Source organism: Neomonachus schauinslandi, chromosome 4, assembly GCF_002201575.2.
Source record: "Neomonachus schauinslandi chromosome 4, ASM220157v2, whole genome shotgun sequence".
Lineage (NCBI taxonomy): Eukaryota > Metazoa > Chordata > Mammalia > Carnivora > Phocidae > Neomonachus > Neomonachus schauinslandi.
The window spans coordinates 70,416,092-70,434,108 of record NC_058406.1 but is presented as its reverse complement, the minus strand read 5'-3'; the positions used below and the strand labels follow the sequence as shown (position 1 = coordinate 70,434,108).

The 18,017-nt window shown below is 37.9% G+C and overlaps 1 protein-coding gene across 2 annotated transcripts in view; it reads left to right on the top strand.

Annotated features, from left to right (window-relative positions):
• The first annotated feature begins 2,545 nt into the window (after positions 1-2,545).
• Positions 2,546-18,017, top strand: part of ZNHIT6 (zinc finger HIT-type containing 6) — a 59,872-nt gene continuing 44,400 nt past the window's right edge. Inside the window, exons 1-6 of one of the 2 annotated variants that reach the window (XM_044914061.1) lie at positions 2,572-2,919; positions 3,040-3,356; positions 4,627-4,692; positions 4,780-4,886; positions 4,972-5,057; positions 13,896-13,999. In XM_044914061.1, the coding sequence (XP_044769996.1) occupies positions 2,698-2,919; positions 3,040-3,356; positions 4,627-4,692; positions 4,780-4,886; positions 4,972-5,057; positions 13,896-13,999 (902 nt within the window). In that variant the 5' untranslated portion in view covers positions 2,572-2,697. Of the gene's footprint in view, positions 3,357-4,626; positions 4,693-4,779; positions 4,887-4,971; positions 5,058-13,895; positions 14,000-18,017 lie in introns of both variants that reach the window. The other variant, XM_021690055.1, reaches the window with a different exon arrangement.

Here is an 18,017-nt window from a genome sequence, read left to right as displayed (position 1 = left end):
GACAAAGGGCCACTTCTCAAAGTGGTTAGGAAAGCTGCAAGGTGATGCCTGGTGCAGAGACAGCAGACAGAAATGATAGGCACAATCCTATAGTGAAGGAGCTGGGCTTGTCCCTCTACTCCACCGAGGTGGAAAAGGGGGAGAAAGAAGTTTGAGGAACTGGATAGGAATTCAGCGACAGCTCCACATAACTTCTGCCTCCCTTTCTTTGTCCTTGTCCTATCTCCATCCTTGCATACAATGCTGTGCTCTATACTCCAACAACCCAAAGTTCCCTCCTTCAGGACTCCTCAAGCCTCCCTTTTCCTTCAAAACTACCATTCAACAATACCACCACAACTTCCAGTATCTCCATTAAAACTACTGCCCCACAGTGTGGATTGTTTAACTTAGGTAAATGATTAGCTGTAAAGCCATCAAGGAGCCTTACTGGTTTAACGATTTTTCCCCCAGTGACTGTTAAAAAAACACAGATTACAAGAACAAATGTAGGGAAATGACAAAAGTTTTAAAATCTTACAGTCTTTATGCTTCTGGTGTCTGATCTGTAGTTCCAGAACTTTTCCCTTTCTTAAATGGAAATCTGGATGGTTTTATTCTCTTGAGGATCAACACTCCCTCTTGTTGCTCCCATCTCACAAATCTTGTCTTTAGCAAAAACCACATGGATTCTTTCTACCATTTAGCCCCTTTCCCCTGTGTAAATATGTGATCTGGCCTGAAAATCCAATCAGGCTTTCTTTGACTCCATGGGCAGCTAACACCTCTAAGTATCTCCAAAAGAGACTATCCATATGATTCCTCTGGCAGCTTCTTTCTCACAACCCATAAGAAGATTGTACTAAACTCTCCCAATTTACTTCTGTGCTCCTTCCAGCACTACTTAATCCCTGGTGCCCCAACTAGGTTTCGATATTTTCTCCCTCCCTCACTCTGCTCACCCATTCAAAATTCCCATTCTTTGACCAACTTGCAAATGAGTGATAACAGTTAAATGCCCTGCATTGAGGAGATAATACAAAGCAACCTACAGCTGAGAAGCCATTTCTTTGAAGCCTCCTTTATGCAGCAAGAAAAATATATCTCCTATGAAGTTTCCTTACGCAGTGAGAAAAATACCTCACCTCGCAGACATGATGTGAAGATTAGGTGAAAGTGCCTAATACCCTGTATGTAATAATAATAATTTTAAAAAGTAATTGAGAGGGGCGCCTGGGTGGCTGTCGTTAAACGTCTGCCTTCAGCTCAGGTCATGATCCCGGGGTCCTGGGATCGAGCCCCGCATCAGGCTCCCTGCTCGGCGGGAAGCCTGCTTCTCCCTCTCCCACTCCCCCTGCTTGTGTTCCCTCTCTTGCTGTCTCTCTCTGTCAAATAAATATATAAAATCTTTAAAAAAAAAAAGTAATTGAGATAGATAAAAGTGTGGTTTTTGTTTTTTGCATTTTTGTATTATTTTTTAGATCTTCTATTCCTGGGGATTGAAATTTTGGCCCAGTCTTTAGGGATACACACACACACACACACACACACACACATTCTTTTTTTTTTTTCCTATTTATTTATTTTTCTTTGATGTGTTCCATGAGTCATTGTTTGCCTATAACACCCAGTGCTCCATGCGGTACGTGCCCTCTTTAATACCCATCACCAGGCTAGCCCATCCCCCAACCCCCCTCCCCTCTAGAACCCTGCTTGTTTCTCAGGTCCATAGTCTCTCATGGTTCATCTCTCCCTCCAATTCCCCCCCCCCTTATTTTTTCCCTCCCTATTTCTTTTTTTTTTTTTTTTTTAACATAGAATGTATTATTTGTTTCAGAGGTACAGGTCTGTGATTCATCAGTCTTACACAATTCACAGCGCTCACCATAGCACATACCCCTCCCCAATATCTATCACCCAGCCACCCCATCCCTCCCACCCCCACCACTCCAGCAACCCTCAGTTTGTTTTAAAGAGAGAATCCTGCAGGATGCTGGGAATGGGAAACTGGCTGTTGTGGGCTGTTACTGACGGAACTTAAAGAATAAAAATTAATTCCTTCTTTCCTATCTGAAACCTCTCAGGATTCCCTGTGACAATAGCCACCATCTATTGAGTTTATTTCAGTAACTACTGGCTTATTTCCATGCATGATTCCATTTAATCTTCACATAACAACACCATCGTCTCTAGTGCATAGGTGAACAATGAAGCTTGCCGGGGGCGTGGCATCAAGTGTTTCTTCCATTTTCATACAAGATCATACAGACCAGGGTGGGTCTTAACCGTTCCAAAACTGTCAGGGATTTGCCTCTCCCTGCTCCGCCCCGCACCCCCACTCTTTACGGAGGAGTGTGGCCAAGCACGGATTGGGGGCGGGAAGAGCGGCCGGAGGCTGCCTCCCCGGGGGCGGGGTTTGACGAAGCCCCGCCCCAAAAGTGAGCTCACAAGGGCGTGGCCTCACGCCGATTCTCGCAGTGTCTCTGGGCCGGACTGCCGCAGAGCCGTAAAGGGCTCTACGAGTCGTGAAGTGGCGAGGCGCGGAAGTGCTGCTTTACGACGATTTGGACGAAAGCTGCAGGCCGGCGTTTGCTGCGTGGGGCTTTCGGTCCTGCACGTGGGCGACTGTCGGTGTTCCGCCTCAGAATTCGTTCTTTTTGGCGTGGACAAGCCACACTGAAGAACAGAGTGGCAGCGAAGGCCAGAGGTTGTGAGCTGATGGATACGCCTGTTGAAAATGAAGGGACTTTGGGAGGAGGTCTGCAGAGTGGTGCTGAGGGGGCGCGGCTAAGGCTCGAGTCCGGTAGGGAGAGAGTCGGGGGCACAGCAGGGACGGACGCTGGCAGTGTAGAAGCGGGGAATGGACAGGCAGGAATGAAGACAGAGGATAGAGAAGGAAGTGGACAAACGGCAGAGGAGATGCGAGTGGACCTAACGGTTGTGAAACAAGAAGTTATGGACTGGTCGGAAATGGAAGACGGGATGCTGGATGGCCGGTGGGTAAAGCAGGAGGTGGGGGATGGGCCTGAGGTGAAAGAGGAGAAACCAGGCAGTTTGGAGGTGAAGCAGGAGATGGGTAGTAGTTTTGTGGTAAAAGAAGAGAAAGTGGATGGAGCAGAGGTAAAAGAAGAGAAAGTGAAGGTGAAGGAAGAGGTGATGGACTGGCTAGATGTGAAGGAAGAGAAGAAAGATAACTTGGAGATAAAAGAGGAGGTGTTTGTTGCTCAAAACATAAAAAAGGAGGAAATGATGGATGAAGTTTGTGTAAAAGAAGAGAAGTATTTCCCAAAGGAAGAAGTGATGGATGATACAAAGGTGAAAGAAGAGCCTCAGATAAATCCCCCAGTGGGTTTCAAACGGAAACTGGCCATGTCAAGGTAGGACGGAGAAATTCATTGGGGAAATAAAGCTGTGGAGCCCTCTGTTGTCTGGATTGAAGGAAATCTAGCAGTGTGGAATAATGAAAAATAAATGGCAAACTTGGGTCCCTGGAGCGTGCGTGTTGGTGGTGGAGGGAGGGGGTAATTGGGAAGGCAGGGTTTTGTCAAAGGACAACAGATTCAGTGAAAATATGTCAGGCTGTTAGTGGCCAGTGGACAATGGCCAAGTAAGGAAGTGAAAATTCTGGGGACCAGAAAACCCTTGGACCAGATTCTGATTTGACTTAATATGCTCTTGACTCAGTATTCTTTAAAAGAGGATAGACATAAGGAAAAGTCTAATAAAACTAACAATGACAACATGGATTAAGTTAAAATTAGACAAAAATGCACTTGAACTCACCCAGCTGTTTACTTTCTCTATGGATAGTATGCATATTTATTGCTTTATATTTAATTTCCTTATAGTGTATGATCATGTGACAGCATGGGAAATAAGAGTGATCAGATTCTTGGGACTATTACTGTCTAGAACACAGTGGGCCAAATAGAAATGACTAGTTTGGTTGTCAGTATCCCAAGATCCTACAAGAGTAATTGGAGATAGATGATGGGTAATAGCATATCTAGATTATTTTAATGCTAATTTTAAGTTGGGTGTGGAGATGAGGAGAAAAGATACAGCTGATACTCTGTAAATTTGACTTGGTCTCATATTCTTTTTGTGGTATGTTTGCTTTAAGGTATGTAAATTCATGGATTGGACTTCTGGTTATATGCGCGCGCGCGCGCACACACACAATCTTTAGCAGACTGCCAGGAATTACAAGTTAAAATATTAATGAATAATCTCATTCTCTGCAGTAGAAAAAGAAGTCAAAGTGAGATTTCTTTTTTAATTTAATATATTTATTATATTTAATATAATTTATTTTTATATATAAAAATAAAAAATTATTATATATAATATAAATATATTTATATTTAATTTAATTTATTTAATATATTTAATTTCTTAGATTATGTAGTACTAACAGTGTTGTAAATGTAGTTGTCATTTGGAGATGAAGACAGTTTCCTGGAGGAGAATGTTCTAAGGATGTTTGACAGCTATCAAGTATTTTATCAGAGTAACTTCCATATACTTTATTTACTGACTACATGTCTATAAATTGTGATGAGTAATTGACTCAGCATTAAAAATTTATAAGTCAATAAGTAGAATTAATATTTGATAACTTACTAAGTTTCTTGTGGGCTTTTGTAGGTGTGAAACTTGTGGTACAGAAGAAGCAAAGTACAAATGTCCACGTTGTATGCGATATTCCTGCAGGTATGTATGTAATTTCCTACCTTACTACCTCTGTCTGTACCTTTCTTACCTCACAATATAAAAGTACCACCTCATTTGTCTCTTCAGTTTGCCCTGTGTAAAGAAACACAAAGCAGAACTGACCTGTAATGGAGTTCGAGATAAGACTGCATATGTTTCCATACAACAGTTTACTGAAATGAATCTCCTAAGTGGTGAGTCATCTTATGCATAGCAGATTGATGCTTCCTGGCCATTGGCATATGTCATTTGTTTATTTTTCTATTTTGAAATTTTTAGATTATCGGTTTTTGGAAGATGTGGCAAGAACAGCAGACCACATTTCTAGAGATGCTTTCTTAAAAAGACCAATAAGCAATAAACATGTAAGTACTTCTTTCCATCTCTTCCAGTTAGAATTCTTTTAATCAGTTAGATTCGTTTTTTTCACCTAATAAATGTAGTAAGTGGCTGTTGTGATCCAGACCTATTCCAATTACCAGGGATACATCAGTGACCAAAACAAAGTTCTTCCCCTCATGTAGCTTGTATTTTGTGGGGAGAGACAGGAGATGAGTAGAGGAACAAATATAATTTCAGATAGAGTTAAGTGCATGTAGAAAATAAAGCACAGGAGATAAAAGGAAATGAAAATGGTGTTTGTTGGGAGGAGGTCGTGAGTATTTTCAATATGGTAGTCAGGAGAAGCTTCTCTGAGAGGTGACATTTAAGCAGTGATCTGAATGATGAGAAAGAGGCAGCCATGTGAATCTTTGGAGGAAGACTCTTCCAGGTAGTGACAAAAGTGTAAGACGGAGTTAGGAATGAGGTTGGTGTATTTGAGGATTAAAATGGGGACGGGGTGACTGAAACATACGTGAGTAAGGAGAATGTTGACCATGAGCTTAGAGAAACTGGTGAGGGCTCCTAATATATTCTAAGTGAAAATAGAAGCCATGGGAGGGTTTTGAGCATGTTAGCTTTTTGAAAGATCACTCTTGCTGCTGTCTGAAAAATGAGCGTTAGTAGGCAAGAATGGAAGATTGAAAGCAGGGAGTCTAGTTACAAAGCTGTTGCTGTTGAGGTGAAAAATGATGGTGGCTTGGATAATGCTGTTAAATTATTGGGAAGTGTTTAGATTCTAATTTTGAAGGAAGAACTAAGAGGGCTTTCTCTTCTACTACACCTAATTTTCATACTCTTTCATCCCTTTTGCATTCCTTAAGCTAAGTATGCAAATTAAAGCTTATGTATTTGAAATATTTGCAACTGCTATTCTAGAAATTCTTTTTTTTTTTTTTTTTTTTAAAGATTTTATTTATTTATTTGAGAGAGAGAATGAGAGACAGCACGAGAGGGAGGAGGGTCAGAGGGAGAAGCAGACTCCCTGCCGAGCAGGGAGCCCGATGCGGGACTCGATCCCGGGACTCCAGGATCATGACCTGAGCCGAAGGCAGTCGCTTAACCGACTGAGCCACCCAGGCGCCCTAGAAATTCTTTAATAGTGTTATTAAATCATGTCATAGAATTATGTTCCTTTTTCAAAGACCATTTTAGCTTTGGAGTTGCAATATTTTAGCAATTTTAAAACACCTTATTTTATTGTTATTACTGGTACAGACTTGACATTTCATATTTCTGAAAGAAAAATTATCATGCATCAGCATGTTCTTCTAAAATTCTGCTTAAAAGATAAATTACTTTTTAAATTTTTTGTTTTTATCATAAAGAATTGAATGCATATTAAAAAAGCATAAAATACAAATATACTGTTGAATGAATAATTAAAAAGTGAACATCCATGTAACTACCACCCAGGTCCAGAATTAGAACATTACCAACTTCTCAAAAATTCCCTGCCACTCCCTTGTGCCATTCCCTGATCCATTCTTTCTTCTGAATAGTTTTCTAGTTTAGGACCATATCATCATTTATTTATCCATTCTGTTCATGGACTCTGAGTTTTCTAGTATAACATGGACTCCAGGTTTTCTGTAATAACAACAACAACAAAAAACCGGAACAGTATTGCAATGAGCACTTTTGTTTATGAATTGTGGTTTGTGTACATACCTGTTTTTTCTAGGGTTTATACCGGGGAATGGAATTACTCTGTTGTGGGGTACGCACATCTCCAATTTACTAGATGTAACCAAAACGTTTTCTGAAGTGGTTATACCAGTTTAGACTCCCAGTATTGTGTGTACCTGTTGTCACATCCTCTCCAATATTTGATTTGATCAGAGTTTTTAAATTTTTGCAATTTGATGGCTTTGTAATTTTATCGGTGTTTTTAATTTGCAGTTCTCTGATTTCTAATGAGATCGAGCATTCTTTCAAATATTTTATTGGCCATTTGGATTTCATTTTGTAGAATGCCTGGTCAAGTCTCTTGTTCATCTTTTTATTGGCCAACTTTCTTTTTCTTACTGGTTTGTAGGAATTCCTTGTATTTCTTGGATGTCTGTTGGCAGTTGGCTATTATAAATACCTTTTTCCATTCTGTGGCTTGTTTTTCACTCTCTATAATATCTTTGATGAACAGATCTTCTTAACCTTAATGTAGTCAAATTTATCATGTTTCCTTTATGGTTAGTAGTTTTATATGTTTATAAAGAAACTCTTTCTTACTTTGAAGTTATGAAGCTGTTCCCCCATAGTTATTTTCTAAAAGCTTTATTTATAACGTTGCATCTCACATTTATATCTGTAGACGACCTGGGATTAATTTTTGTGTATCATGTGAAGTGGAGATCCCATTTAATTTTCCATATGGATAATCTACTTTCTTAGCACCATTTATTGAAAAGTTCGTTCTATAGGAATTGTAGTAATTTCATTTGTGATATTGGTTACTTATGTCTTTTTTTCTTAGATCAGTTGCTGTTATGTGTTTTTTTCTATTTTCATAATGTGACTTTTATTATATCTTTCTTTTTTATGTTTAGCTTAATTGCACTGCAGTCAGAGAACATTCCTTTAAAATACATCAGTACTTGTGTTTGTGGCCTAGTATATGGTCAAATTTTGTGATGTTCTCTGTTTGCTTGAAAAAAAGAATATTCTGCAGTTGCTGAATATAGTACTCTGTATACCCTTTATAGGTCAGGTTTATTAATTATGTTCAAATTGTTTATAATTACTGACTTTTTTGTGTATGTGTTTCTTCTATAACTTTCAAAAAGAAGTATGTTAACATTTCCCAGTAGATAAACAGGCCTGTTTGATTTGTTTCCCCTTGTGGTTCAGTTTGTTTTGCTTTATATGTTTTAAGGCTAAATTATTAAATGCATGCCTCAGGAAATACTTCTTGGTGTATTTATCCTTTGGCATTATGAGGTGACCCTCTTTGTCTCTAGCTTTTTGTGTGCTTTGACTAATACAAAGTATTACTTGTATCAGTTCTTTGCTTGGTATTTGCATGGTCTGTTTTTTCCTTACTTAAGGCCTTTCTGTGTCCTTATGTTCTGGATATTTCCAGTTCTTCCATGTGATAGTCTGTAACTTTTAACTAAATCATTAAGTTTATATACATTTTAATAAAATTACCTATATATTTGACTTTAAATGTGTCACATTATTTTTGCTATTTGTACCAGTTTTTTTTTTCTTCTTCTTTTGGACTTTTTTTTTTAGTTATTTGATTTTTTTTCTCTTTATCAGTTTAGAAGTTACACACCCTTTTTCTATCCTTTCATTGGTTAAGCTAGACATTACAACATGCATACTTAATTTGCCAGTATCTAAAGTTAAGTAGTACCTGAACCCTGTGCCTAAACAACGCAAAAGACCTTAGAACAGGAGTTGGCAAACTTTTTCTGTAAAGGGTCAAATAGTCAATATTTTTTCCAGGCCGTATGGTCATAAACAATATATAAACGAATGGGTAGGGCTACATTCCAACAGAATTTATTTATAAAGATAAGTAGCAGGCAGATAACAGTTTACCAGCAGTTACCTTAAATTCCATTTAACGTTATTTGAGAGAGAGCACGCACAACCAGGGGAAGGAACAGAGGAAGAGGGAGAAGCAGTCCCCATTGAGTGTGGAGCTGGATACCGGGCTGGATCATGACCTGAGCCCAAGTCAGACAACCCACTGAGCCACCCAGGCGCCCCTTGAGTTTATCTTTATATAGCCCACTTTCTTTGCTCTTTATTCCTTCTGTCATCATCTTAAATCTTACATCTGAGAGATCACTTTTTTCCTGCTTCAAGTATATCCTTCAGAATTTCCTTTAGAGAGGGTTTGCTCTTTGCCATGTCTTGGGTTCCTCTGTCGGATTTTTGGGTTTTTTTATTTGGTTGGGTTTTTTTGAATTTCTATTTATTTGCCATTCTTCACTCTGAAATTATTTTTCTGTATGGAATTCTGGTTTAGAATTAGTGTTCCAGTGTCTTACGGCTTCCATTGTTATTGTTGCAGTCACCTGGAATTTTAACTGCCCTTTTTTTTTTTTTTTTGATAATAAAATGGGTTGTTTTTTTTTAATTCAATCAGGATCATTTTTAAATTTTCAGTCAGTATATATTTGAATATATTTAGGTAAAAAAATTTTTTTTTCAGATTTAGTTTTTTTTAATTTTGTTTTATTATGTTATGTTAATCACCATACATTACATCATTAGTTTTTGATGTAGTGTTCCATGATTCATTGTTTGCGTATAATACCCAGTGCTCCATTCAATACGTGCCCTCTTTAATACCCATCACCACGCTAGCCCATCCCCCCACCCCCCTCCCCTCTAGAACCCTCAGTTTGTTTCTCAGAGTCCATAGTCTCTCATGGTTCGTCTCCCCCTCCGATTTCCCCCCCTTCATTTTTAACCTTCGTACTGTCTTTTTTTTTTTTAACATATAATGTATTATTTGTTTTAGAGGTACAGGTCTGTGATTCATCAGTCTTACACAATTCACAGCGCTCACCATAGCACATACCCTCCCCAATGTCTATCACCCAGCCACCCCATCCATCCCCCACCCCCCACCACTCCAGCAACCCTGTTTGTTTCCTGAGATGAAGAATTCCTCATATCAGTGAGATCATATGATACATGTCTTTCTCTGATTGACTTATTTTGCTGAGCATAATACCCACTAGTTCTATCCACGTCGTTGTAAATGGCAAGATTTCAGGGTTTTTTGATGGCTGCGTAATATTCTGTGTGTGTGTGTGTGTGTGTGTGTACCACATTCTTTATCCATTCATCTGTTGATGGACATCTTGGCTCTTTCCATAGTTTGGCTGTTGTGGACGTTGCTGCTATAAATACTGGGGTGCAGGAGCCTTTCGGGTCATTGCATTTGTATCTTTGGGGTAAATACCCAGTAGTGCAATTGCTGGGTCATAGGGTAGCTCTATTTTCAACTTTTTGAGGAACCTCCACACTGTTTTCCAGAGTGGCTGCACCAGCTTGCATTCCCACCAACAGTGTAGGAGGGTTCCCCCTTCTCCACATCCTCGCCAACATCTGTCGTTTCTTGACTTGTTAATTTTAGCCATTCTGACTGGTGTGAGGTGGTATCTCATTGTGGTTTTGATTTGGATTTCCCTGATGCCGAGCGATGTTGAGCACTTTTTCATGTGTCTGTTGGCCATTTGGATGTCTTCTTTGGAAAAATGTCTGTTCATGTCTTCTGCCCATTTCTTGATTGGATTCTTTGTTCTTTGGGTGTTGAGTTTGATAAGTTCTTTATAGATTTTGGATACTAGCCCTTTATCTGATGTGTCATTTGCAAATATCTTCTCCCATTCTCTCGGTTGTCTTTTGGTTTTGTTGACTGTTTCCTTTGCTTTGCAAAAGCTTTTTATCTTGATGAAGTCCCAATAGTTCATTTTTGCCCTTGTCCCTTGCCTTTGGCGATGTTTCTAGGAAGAAGTTGCCGCGGCTGAGGTCGAAGAGGTTGCTGCCTGTGTTCTCCTCTAGGATTCTGATGGGCTCCTGTCTCACATTTAGGTGTTTCAACCATTTTGAGTCTGTTTTTATGTGTGGTGTAAGGAAATGGTCCAGTTTCATTCTTCTGCATGTGGCTGTCCAATTTTCCCAACACCATTTGTTGAAGAGACTGTCTTTTTTCCATTGGACATTCTTTCCTGCTTTGTCGAAGATGAGTTGACCATAGAGTTGAGGGTCCATTTCTGGGCTCTCTATTCTGTTCCATTGATCTATGTGTCTGTTTTTGTGCCAGTACCATACTGTCTCGATGATTACAGCTTTGTAATAGAGCTTGAAGTCTGGAATTGTGATGCCACCAGCTTTGCTTTTCTTTTTCAACATTCCTCTGGCTATTCGGGATCTTTTCTGGTTCCATACAAACTTTAGAATTATTTGTTCCATTTCTTTGAAAAAAAGTTGATGGTGTTTTGATAGGGATTGCATTAAATGTGTAGATTGCTCTAGGTAGCATTGACATCTTCACAATCTTTGTTCTTCCAATCCATGAGCATGGAACGTTTTTCAATTTCTTTGTGTCTTCCTCAATTTCTTTCATGAGTATTCTATACTTTTCTGAGTACAGATTCTTTGCCTCTTTGGTTAGATTTATTCCTAGGTATCTTATGGTTTTGGGTGCAATTGTAAATGGGATCGACTCCTTAATGTCTCTTTCTTCTGTCTTGTTGGTGTATATAAATGCCACTGGTTTCTGTGCATTGGTTTTATATCCTGCCACTTTACTGAATTCCTGTATGAGTTCTAGCAGTTTTGGGGTGGAGTCTTTTGGGTTTTCCACAGAAAGTATCATATCATCTGCAAAGAGTGAGAGTTTGACTACGTTTTTGCCAATTTGGATGCCTTTTATTTCTTTTTGTTGTCTGATGGCTGTGGCTAGGACTTCTAGTACCATGTTGAATAGCAGTGGTGATAGTGGACATCCCTGCCGTGTTCCTGACCTTAGGGGGAAAGCTCTCAGTTTTTCCCCATTGAGAATGATATTTGCTGTGGGTTTTTTATAGATGGCTTTTATGATATTGAGGTATGTACCCTCTATCCCTACACTCTGAAGAGTTTTAATCAAGAAAGGATGCTGTACTTTGTCAAATGCTTTTTCTGCATCTATTGAGAGGATCATATGGTTCTTGTTCTTTCTTTTATTAATGTATTGTATCACATTGATTGATTTGCGGATGTTGAACCAACCTTGCAGCCCAGGAATAAATCCCACTTGGTCTTTAACTGCCTTTAAAATCTTTTAATCTGGCTGCATTTTTTAATCTTTGGTATTCTGTATTTGTGCTATAATACAAAAATGCAAATTTCTTTTTATTCATCTTAACTTGAGAATTGTTAGATTTCTTTAATCTGTGGCATATTGTCCATCAGTTCTGGGACATTTTCAGCCCATATCTATTAAAAGATTACCTCTGCCTTATTCCTTCTCTTCTTCTGAAACTACCATTGAAAGTGAGTTAAGTCTTCTCCCCGTATCTTACCTCCCCTTTAACGTCTCTAATTTTTTAAATCTTTTTTTGTCTCTGTAATGTATTCTGGAAATGTTCTAGTTTTATTTAGTTCTTTAAAAAATCTCCTGAGTCAGTTTTTATAGTTTCTCTCACTGCACATATTTTCAAGCTGTTACGTTTTTAAATTTTGCAGAGCTGTTCTACAGTCTGTGTATGATCCTTTTAGTGTCTGAATATATGGGGAATTCTCAGCTACCTCTTTTTTCTCTTTTGGTTCTTGCCCACTGACCTTTGTTTTCTTGCATTATTTATGCTTTATTTTTTTATTAAGTACTCCCTTTTTTCCTTAAATTACTTGTGAGACCTTTTTGAAGAGTAGGATGCAGGCCTTCTTTTATTCTGCCAGGTACCTGGGAATATTGCAAATCTGGACCTATCTTAAACCAAGTTGAAAGTTTAAGATTCCCTTGACTACACAAGCAAGGCAAATCATTTCAAATCTTAGCAAGAACTGGCCGATGGCCACAGCTTCTGATGAATTGTTTTTCCTTTTTCCCCTGTTCCAGTCATTCCAATATAAATTTCCTCGCATGCTCTGGGGATGGTGTTTATTTCTGGTTCATCCTTATCTTATTATTGCCTAATAGGCATATTCTGTTACTGAGATTCATTTGAGGAGGAGTTCCTAGAAGATTACAGGATCTTAACTCTGACCCTCTTACTGAGAAGGCTGTTGAAAGGGAAAGCCTATATTTGCCAGAAATTGCAAAAGTGGCTTCATTGCTTTGCTTACCTCTCTGAGCTTTCGCTTCTCACTAAATATTGGCTTGTATTTTCCTGGGTTTTTTTTTTTTCAACTCTTCAATGCTTTTAAGGTGATTTTTAAATATATTTTATTACATATATTTATTTCCTCCATTATCTGTAATGCTTAGGTGTTTTCAGTGGGAGGGTTGGTCCTTATAATCATTGCCATTACTGAAACCAAAGTCCCATGAGTTATAGAATTGCATGTAATTTCTTAAATTATTTCCCTTCTTAACAAATGATAACTGACTCTTCTTTTCCCTTGGCTTATGATTTAATTGTCAAACTCTTTGCATTGCAAATTCTAGATTCCCATTCACTTAACCAAAAACTTGCATTTATACTTTGCCATTTGAGTGATCAAGGAAGAAGTCTTAATGATATTACTTCCTTCACTACTCTCTGGAGTTGACTAGTTCAGCTCAGCCAACGCAGATGGTCAGCGGAGTAACACATTTCAGAGCCAGATTATTCACATATTCCATTTTGTATATTTTACAGCAGTGACTACTTTAAGTTGGGCCTTGTACTAGGCAATGCCATGGTTCCCCCCGAATGTAACTACCTGTCTAATAATCAAAGCAGGCATGTATACAGCTACATATGGTATAAACCCTTCAGTAAAAGAAAAGGCACTGTACAGGTAGCCCCTATGAATTGCCAGATGACCTATATTTTTAAAAATCCCATTAAATCCTTCTTTTGGCTTATAGAATGTATGGTTAAAAACACAGGCTCTAGAATTAGATATACCTGAGTATACACAGGCTCTCTCAGGAAATAGCTATATAATATTGGCATCTCATTAACTTTCGTTCCTAGCCTGGGGGTAGTAATAGTGCCTATCTGATACTATTGTGAGGATTAAATGAGATATTGCTGTTTAGTGCAGTTTGTGAAACATAAGTACCCAATAAATCTTAACTGTTATATTTTGAACATTGTTTATTCACTTCTGAAATTTAAGGCATTTTAAAATTAATTTGTCTATTTATTTATTTTTGGTTATTATAGATGTACTTTATGAAAAATCGTGCCAGAAGACAAGGTATTAACTTAAAGCTTCTACCCAATGGATTCACCAAGAGAAAAGAAAATTCAACATTTTTTGATAAGAGGTAAGTTTCTAACTGCATTCTTAGTATATTGGGTATTCTGATTTGATCAGGAACATCTTTTAAGGTTTGGTTTGCTATAGAGCATTGTTACTCAAAGTGTAGTCTGTAAGCTTTTTGTTATTGGTCTATGCCAAGATAATTGCACAAATTGAAAATAAGCATTTATGGGCGCCTGGGTGGCTCAGTTGGTTAAGCGACTGCCTTCGGCTCAGGTCATGATCCTGGAGTCCCGGGATCGAGTCCCGCATTGGACTCCCTGCTCAGTGGGGAGTCTCCTTCTCCCTCTGACCCTATTCCCTCTCGTGCACTCTCTCTCACTCTTTGTCTCTCAAATAAGTAAATAAAATCTTAAAAAAAAAAACCAGAAAAGCATTTAGAAACTTACACTAATTTTATGTCATGTGATTAATAAAAATTTGGGCTTATGGTGTGTGTGTGTATATATGTATGTGTGTATATATGTATACCTGAGACCTAAGGTACTATGGAAGTATTTCAGAGGTTACAAGGACAAAATGATAAATCAAAGCAGGACCCCTGTACAATTTTGACTAGAGCAGTTTGGTTTTTATATCGCTTCCACTTTGGGGTTCCAGTAAGATTCACTTGAAAGCCAATGTTGGAAAAGAGAGAGGCTTGGAAAACATTCACTCTCTAGTAAATTCTGTGAGTACGGTTAATATAATAGAGATTAGTCTGCTGCTTTCTGTCAGTGCTAGGTCTAAAAGGTCCCATTAGTACAGAGGAGAACAGGATCCCAAAATACTGTAAGTAGCCCACTAAATTATTAGGTAATACTTTTCTTTTTTTTTTTTTTTAAAGATTTTTATTTATTTATTTGAGAGAGAGAGTGAGAGAGAGAGCACAAGAGGGGGGAGCCGGAGAGGGAGAAGCAGACTCCCTGCCAAGCAGGGAACCCGATGCGGAACTCGATCCTGGGACTCCAGGACCATGACCTGAGCCAAAGGCAGTCGCTTAACCAACTGAGCCACCCAGGCGCCCGGTAATACTTTTCAAACGTCAAGATTCTGGATTTAGAGTATAAAATCCTGAGTGAGTTTTACCTTTTTCAGGCTCTTAGTAACTGCAAGGCCTTGAGCAAATTACTTTCTCTGGGCCTCATCTGTATGATGTGGGGGTTGTAGTAGGTAAACTAAGGTTCCCTCACAGTTTTATCGCTTCATAAACTGAAAAGGCAAAACCATCAGAATAATCATTATTCTAATAAACTTTCCACCTTTTCAAAAGAAGTTATATTAGAAGATGGTGTTATCCATTTATTTTATATGTTTCAAGGCAAATATTTGTAAAAGTGGTTTTCCTTTTTCCTGGGTAGCTTTCAGAAATAAAGTAATGTTTTTCATTTATCAAATATGAGATGATTCCAGTGTGCATTTTGAAACCGACGTATTTAGAAATTGACATAATTTATTTGAAATTTAAGGTAACTGGTTTGTGTCTTCTCAAATATAAAATGTATTCCTGTGTTATGAAGGAAACCATTCAGATTATCATCAGAGCTTAGTTCTTAGTACTAAAAAGCATATACCCTCAAATGTAAAATTTTGGGGTCTCTAGATACATGAATGTATGTAGGAAGTTTTTGTTTTGTTTCCAAAAATAAACATTCAGTATATTTCTTTTTTTTTTTTAGATTTTATTTATTTATTTATTTGACAGAGAGACAGCGAGAGAGGGAACACAAGCGGGGGGCGTGGGAGAGGGAGAAGCAGGCTTCCCGCCGAGCACGGAGCCCATGCGGGGCTCGATCCCAGGGCCCTGGGATCATGACCTGAGCTGAAGGCAGACACTTAATGACTGAGCCACCCAGGCGCCCCTAACTTTCAGTATATTTCTTGGGTTTAGAACCCAAATTTATAGTTAGTTATTTTGGAACACCTCGGATCTCTGAAGTAGCAAATTGGACTCCTTTTACATTATGCCTTTTGCTCATAAATTTATAGTTATTTGGAGTTGGTTTTCTTAAAATTTTTTAGTGTTTTCACATGAGATTAGCAGCATAGTTATAATAGGCTTTAGAGTCAATTTCTTTGCTGTTTTCACATCTGTAAAATGGAGCTGATGGCAGTTATTGTGTAGAGTTGTGACTTTTTTTTTTTAAAGACTTTATTTGAGACAGAGAGAGAAAGCACACAAGTGCGGGGAGGAGCAATGGGAGAGGGAGAAGAAGAGGGAGCCCGATGCGGGGCTCAATCCCAGGACCTGGGATCATGACCTGAGCCGAAGGCAGACGCTTAACGACTGAGCCACCCAGGCGCCCTGAGTGTATTAATACCTTTAATGTATTAATTTACCTAATCACTAACTGGAGTGTAGGAAGGAATCAGTGTATGTAGCAACTGTAAAAATAATATAGCCTCATCATTAAAAAGTTTAAAGGAAAAATAGCACCTACAATTCCATTATGTAGAGATGACCGCTGATAACGCTTCATGTTTCCTTCAATCATGTTTTCTTCTTTTTTTTCCATTAATAAAATAAAACATAATATTAAATGCATAAGAGTAAACAAAGTTACATGACTCTTTTTAAGTTAAACATTACTAAATTTTTATAAATAAAAGAATACTTTTTTCTGCAGCTAGGAGCTCTTTTCTTGTTAATGCAAATCTGCCTTATTGCTAAGTAGTATATTCCAGCTATGGCTACTGTATTTTAACTTATTTAATTATTCCCATATTCATGAACATTTAGCTTATTTCTAGTTTCTAATTATTAGAAATAATGCCATAATAAACATTACATTAAATAATTCTTCTTGAAGAAATGGTTTTGTGTGTTTACATGACTTTTTCTGTACAATCAGTCCCTAGAAAGTAGACTTACTGGATCAGAGAATACAGAGATTACATCTAATTATTGGAAAGGGTGAGCTGTTGAATTTTTTTTTTTAAGATGTGCCTGTTTATAGCTCATCTTACTCTGTTCCATACATAGGGAATATTTTCACCAGTCTGTTTATCCTTTAATTTGGTCTTACAATCATTTTTGATGCATTTTAAATAGTTGTAAAAAGTCTCTACAACATAGAGATAGTAAGATGGAGTAGTTAAGAGCAGAAACTGGAGCCAGGCTGCCTATATTCAAATTTATAATCAGCCTCCTCCCAGCTATGTGATACTAAGCTAAACCACCTAACTTCTTTTTGCCTCAGTTTCCTCAACTGTGAAGTGTGACTTTTAATAATAAACTGGGACTAAACCAGTTTTCATTTCCATTTGTAATATATGAGAATACCCCTTTAAACGTCTCACTACCACTGAGTTTTCTCTTTAAAAAAAAAATGTTGCTAATTTGAAAGGTTGAAATGACATTTTTTTAAATTTGCTTTTATTTAATTCTACTGAGATATGGAATATTTAAATACATGTTTCAGAGTGTAAAGTTTGACTTGATCCAATCCATTATGGTAAGATGATCTTTCATTCATAGGACCATTTTGGGGGTCAGTTCAGTGAAAAAAATAATAAATTATAAATAATAATAATAAAAATAATTCAGAATCTGTGCAACTAAATTTTCCATTTGTTGTGTTAAATTGCCCATTATTATTTTTAAAATGAAAATGGTTTTGCTACTAACTGAATTTAAAATGTCTGTATTCAGGGCGCCTGGGTGGCTCAGTTGGTTAAGCGACTGCCTTCGGCTCAGGTTATGATCCTGGAGTCCCGGGATCGAGTCCCACGTCGGGCTCCCTGCTCAGCAGGGAGTCTGCCTCTCTCTCTGACCCTCCCCCTCTCATGCTCTCTATCTCATTCTCTCTCTCAAATAAATAAATAAAATCTTTAAAAATAAAAAATAAAATAAAATGTCTGTATTCAGATGTTAGATGAATAAAGCATTAAGGTGAGTTCCCAGTTAGATGAAAGCCATACTGAATATTGAGAATATTGCTGGTTAGTTAATTGATAATCAGCTTGGAAATCTCTTTAGTGTGTCCCAGTATTTTGTTCATTCTTCTTCAGCATTTCCATCAGTGATTTAGATCATGATTTCT